This window comes from Schistosoma haematobium, chromosome 2 (assembly GCF_000699445.3).
Source record: "Schistosoma haematobium chromosome 2, whole genome shotgun sequence".
NCBI classification, from domain to species: Eukaryota; Metazoa; Platyhelminthes; class Trematoda; order Strigeidida; family Schistosomatidae; genus Schistosoma; species Schistosoma haematobium.
This window is the reverse complement of record NC_067197.1, coordinates 14,852,750-14,859,159: the sequence shown is the minus strand read 5'-3', so window position 1 is coordinate 14,859,159 and position 6,410 is coordinate 14,852,750. Positions and strand designations below refer to the sequence as shown.

Below are 6,410 nucleotides of genomic sequence, written 5' to 3'. Positions count from 1 at the left end.
CTAATCATTTTATAAAACTAATTGGACAATTAAACAACGAATTATTCTACACGAAATAATCATTCACAATGTAAATGATTAAGATAAAATAATGTAAACTAGAAATTAATAGAGGGGGGAAAAAGATGAAACGTTTTTAGGATAAAAGTTTCCCTATTGGTTACTCACTTATGTATATACATTAATAAATGAGTTATCACTTAGTAACAAGAAAACACATTTAATCAGACTATTTAAATTGAAATAATTACATAATCATTTTTTGTTTTCAAAAAATTGTTAAAATTTATTTTTCTTTAATACAATGTTTATATTTGAAATGCCACGTGTTGTACATATACGTAAACCGGAATTAGCTATATTACATCGTTTCATACAATTTGGTATATTAACTTATTTTATAATTTATGTAATGTGGTTAAAAAAAGGTTATCAATCATTTGATCGTCCTATTAGTGGTGTAGCTGTTAAAGTATATGGTATAGCATGGAAACAAATATTTAAATATCAAAATCCTGATACAAATGGTATAATTGTATTAGATAATGGTGATTATTTATTACAACCAACACAAAATTCTGGTTTTTATTTAATTACAACAATTAAACATTTTGTTATACAAAGTATGACAACATGTAGTGAAAGTGATCGTTTACCCGATGCAATATGTTATCATGATAATGATTGTCCAATTGGTTATCAAGCTGGTTATAAACCTTATGGTCCAGATGGTATTGTACCAAATGAAAATAATATAGAAATTGATGAAAGTGGACATGGGATATTTACTGGAAAATGTTTAATACATTATAATAAATGTCAAATTTATGGTTGGTGTCCAACTAGTGATGATTATGAATATGAATTACGTAAACAACGTTATTATAAATTACAATTAATAAAACCACCAAATATATTAGAAGGTTTTTATAATTATTTTAATGATTTAGATTTTTTAGATAATAAACGACAAATTAATGAACGTACTATACATTTAATAGATCCATTTTTTGAAATGATTAATTTTACATTATTTATTAAAAATAGTATAGAATTTCCTCAATTTAAAATAAAACGTAGTAATATCTTATCATGGATGACAGAAATTTATATAAAAAATTGTTTATATCAATCAACACATCCAATTGATAAATATTGTCCAAGATTTCGTTTATATGATATATTTCAATTAGCTAAAATTAATTCAAATCGTTTATTAAAATATGGTGGTGTTATAGCTATAACTATATATTGGCAATGTAATTTCGATTGGAATATTAATTATTGTTTACCAAATTATGAATTTTTAGAATTAGAAAGTGTACATAAAGTAAGAAAAATGAATACAAATAAAATAAATTATAATAAAATAATGAATTCATCTGAATCAACATTAGATTATACTTATAAAGTATATCAATCATATAACAATGATAATGCTGTTGATGATGATGATGATGATGATGATGATATTATTGATGATAATGAAGAAGTGATTACAATACATGAAGGTTCCAGTTTACGTAGTACTGCATATTATGGTTATGATACAGAATTAATAAAACAACGTAAACGTATATTAATACATGTCAATGGTATACAATTTATTATAAGAGTGAATGGTATAGCTGGTAAATTTAATTTATTATCATTTACAATGAAATTTGGTTCAGGATTAGCATTACTTAGTTTATCAACAATAATAACTGATTTTATTTTATTTTATTTTACATATAATCGAAAAAAATATAAAAAAATTATATGTGATGATAAAACAATCCATTTTTTATCACAAATGATTATTAAGAAAAAACATTTATCAACATCTGAATTGGAAACAAAATCTTCTTCCTGTTGATGAATCTCTTTGTTTGTTTGTCTGTTTAAAAACAAAAAAACAATTTTTTTCATAAAAAATATTTACAAGAATTAAAATTTATATTTAATAATAAATAGAAAAGAAGAGAAAAAAGGAAAAGAGAAAAAAAGAAAAAGAGAAAGAACGAAAAAAGAAAATGGAGAAATTTCAATTTGAAATTATAAATGAATAAAAAGAAAATTCAAGTCAATTTTTGTTTGTTTGATTTATTGATGAATTTCAATTAAATCATCATTGATATTTATCATTCAATTAATGTGACATCATGATAATGACTAAATTTACAATTATATCTGCAATGAATATCATTATTACTATTAATACTACTGCTATGACTACTAATACTAATACTAACACTAACAATAATAATAATACTTGCGCAGATTAATTAACTGCAAATCTAATTAATATAGCATTGTCGATTATTTCAGAAGTAGGAAAGCAAACTACATCATACAGTACAAGCACAAGTTCCTGACTACAATGCAGAATTCATAAAAGAATTTAATAAGTAAATTTTAAAATGCAAAAAAAATTATTCTTATTATCGTCTTCATTTTGTTTTACACAATCATCGTCATTATGATTTCTATTATCACTATCATCATTTTAATCATCTCCATTGTCATTGTCTTATTTTTCGAGTGAATCAATAAAGGTTTGTGAAAAGTAAACACTTTTCATATTGAAATATGTTAGATATTGTCATGAAAGAAAAAGACAAATTCTCAAAATATAATATTTGTTTTCACTATTCATAATCATTGACATTACTTGTAGAACAATATTGACATAATTAATTACTTGCTAAGTGATATTATTTGTCATTAAGAATAATTATATCATTATGTTGAATGGTAAACGTTTTCATTATGTTTAAAATGAATACTTTATTCTAAATAAAAAGAAATAAGATTCATTTGATTTTCTTTCATACAGGAAAGTGAAGAAATTGAGAGGTTGATTATATAGTTAGAGAGAATTAATGTAATATTTCTATCTGAGACTGATGATGATGATGATGATGATGATGATGATGATGATGATGATGATGATGATGATGATGATGATGATGATGATGATGATGATGATGATGATGATGATGATGATGATGATGATGATGATGATGATGATGATGATGATGATGATGATGATGATGATGATGATGATGATGATGATGATGATGATGATGATGATGATGATGATGATGATGATGATGATGATGATGATGATGATGATGATGATGATGATGATGATGATGATGATGATGATGATGATGATGATGATGATGATGATGATGATGATGATGATGATGATGATGATGATGATGATGATGATGATGATGATGATGATGATGATGATGATGATGATGATGATGATGATGATGATGATGATGATGATGATGATGATGATGATGATGATGATGATGATGATGATGATGATGATGATGATGATGATGATGATGATGATGATGATGATGATGATGATGATGATGATGATGATGATGATGATGATGAGGGAATCTATAGAAAATCCCGATGTTTTCAAACGGCTTTTTCCATCTGTTCTTTGTCTATCATATTTGATTCAAAATTTGTTATACATCAGAGCTTCTTATCTAAATATATTAATTTCTGAATTGAAATCTAATTCAGTAGTGAAGTTTCAAGTCCATATCAATTTACTAAATTATTTCATTCTTATTTGATAAATTTATATCGCGATGTTTATTTCATCCTTTTAAAATCTCGTTAATAGATTGGGCTTCTTTAGTATTTCTTTCTTTGATAATCGTTCTCAATTAGAAACATTTTTTGTAGGAGTTGCCAATCCATCATAATTTTTCTCAAATTAAGCTATCATTTGTTCTTCGTTACTTCATGGATTTCATCTTCAATTAACCGTTTTATCTTCAATGATTATAATTACAATAATTGTAGGTAATTAAAGGTAATAGATATGAGAAATGAATGAAGTGATATCATGAGCAATTATGAGTAAAAATATGAGACATAGGTAAAGAGAGAAATGCAGTAATATTAATAACAAATTAAGGTCAAGGTAAAGATAATGATAGGACGTACTTCCTTTTTACGCATAGTTCTGGCTTCAGTTCATGGATGGTAAGAGCTTCGGTTATTTTTAGGAGTTGGACATGAAAAAATATAGGTACATTTAGAACAATCGTTTATACTACCTTAAAATCAAACTGTGGACCATTAGAATGATTACAGTTGATTAGATGTTCAAGTATAGAACTTCTAACTGCTTTCCTCTCACTCTGGTAGAACCAAACTGGGACATGTTTGAGTATCTGAGTTAAAAGCGAGCGCTAGCTACGGTCAATGTACCTTGCTCCACAAGAGCAGGTGAACTAGCAGATGCACATTTAGGTGACCAGACGAGGAAGCTCATCTTTTAAGGATACAGAAAACAAGTTTCTACTAGTGAACGTTATTTGCAGTTTTGCCACATAGAATGTTCTTTTTATTGCTGTCGCTAAACGATTTTTGATTACATCAGATGTTCGACCATCTTTTAACTCAAAGTTAATAAATCTGAAGAACCTTTAATTTGATCTATGCCCCGAAAACTGTTTAGAAAAAATTATTGTCCTATCCACTCAATACTTTCATGGATTCTCTGTATACCGACCAGATAACATTACCGTTCAATTCATTTGCCATCTCAGTCTTCTTCTCTTCTCATTCAACCCACTTTCTTTGTATTGATTTATACTATTTGTTAATGGTTGGAATAAAAAAAATTATAGAAAATATTTTTTGCAAAATACTATAGCATAGATGACAGTTAGTGGCTATGTCGAGAGATAGTAATCACTATTAACAATTAAAATGGGGACTAATAGCTAACAAACATAAAAACTATTGCGCTAGGAACACGCAAAAACTGGAAATAATTGTTACAAGGGTTGAGAGAATCTAATTACAAAAATAAATCCAGTAAATTTTCATTAATTCATGTTAATATTTTAGGATATTACTACAATGAATAAACGTGAGTTACATCATACGTTTATAAATTGATAGAAACCGTCACAGTTACCTAAAGAGTTGAACTTTTATAACCAGTTTATATGAATTTTGTAGTAATAGAATCATTCTTTAGATAAATCTTTGTTTTGAACCTTAATTTCACACGTATCTCAATTGTGTACTTGAACTCTTTAGTAAAGATCAACAATTATGTTTTTCATCAACTAAGATATTTTCATTTATCAAATCTATTGTCATATTTGAAATTTATTTCCTGCTTATTCTTCCCCATATATTGTCTTTAAACATTTTTGATTAATTGTATACTATAATGTATGAATTCCCTTTATAAAAACAAACTACATTGATATTTACTGCATAAGGTAAAGATAATCTTATAATTGAAATTACTTCTCTTTTGCATATGTGACCATGAGCAGTTAAAGTAGTGGAGAGCATTTTATATATGAGGCAGTTCGCATATGCATAGGCTGCCTTTCTTTTCTAATATACAGGCATTTAGAGGAGCTAGACATTAAAAAAAGATATTTTTAATGATTGGTCACTTCAGTTAATAATTATAGTCTAGTTTTTTTGTGGTGCATCATTTAGTTCCAATACTGTAAGTATGTTTTGCAGATAATTTTTTAACTGTTGTTGAAAATAGTCTAAATGTTAGTTTGATGTATACATTGTAAAAAAACTCACATATTTTCACGATTTTGTATTTAAATTTAATAACATTTGATTTTGGTGCCCGTCAACCAGACTACTGAAACATAACACCGTGTTGTATAGGTAATGTAACTGATGTGCATAGAACCATGTAAGTGTTTTTCTAAAGTTTGCTACTATGAAATGAAATAAAATGAGCCTTTTAGTTAAAATCACAGTCTTAATTTTTTTTAATCGAAGAAGTAAGTGAATATCTGTCTGGTTTTTGGTATGATTACAAACTAGATTCGACTATTTGACTAAGTAAATTAAGCCTAGTGATATAATGTCCACCTTTTCAACACAGTCATTGTGTAAAATACTATAGTTGTCTGAAGTCTAATAAACTCCAAATATTTTGACAATTCTCTATTTCAAGTGTAGTTATGATCCTGGGACTCGAACCCAGAACCTTCGGTCCTGCGTGCAAGATTGTGAATTGTCACTGATAAAGAGTCCCATCCAGTGCATCCAGGTTTCCAATGATGGTCTAACATTGATCGGCTCGTAATCTCAATTGAAACTCAACAATTTCCACAACCCTGTACTGATGATTCCTTACTTATCTGACTATTTACATCAATGAATAAATCTTACAACATATATTCACATGGATGAATCTAGTTTAGAATGAAATCACTTATCGAAACTGTTATGCATTGATGACACTTTTTGTACACATAAAATTTCTGATTACGGAAGTGCATATTGTTTGATTCTCAACAGCAAGTTTCGGTCTACCAATATTTGTCGACGAATCCTGATTTTAAATTTATAGTAACTTATCAGATTGATACGGTATTTATTGGAAAGAATATGTG

The 6,410-nt window shown here is 27.3% G+C and overlaps 1 protein-coding gene across 1 annotated transcript; it reads left to right on the top strand.

Annotated features, from left to right (window-relative positions):
* Nucleotides 1–319: 319 nt before the first annotated feature.
* P2RX4_3 (purinergic receptor P2X, ligand-gated ion channel) lies at nt 320–1,858 on the top strand (the record flags this gene model as incomplete). The annotated part of the gene is made up of 1 exon (XM_012941989.1): nt 320–1,858. The coding sequence occupies one exon, from the start codon at nt 320–322 to the stop codon at nt 1,856–1,858; it is 1,539 nt and encodes a 512-aa protein (XP_012797443.1).
* Nucleotides 1,859–6,410: the final 4,552 nt, after the last annotated feature.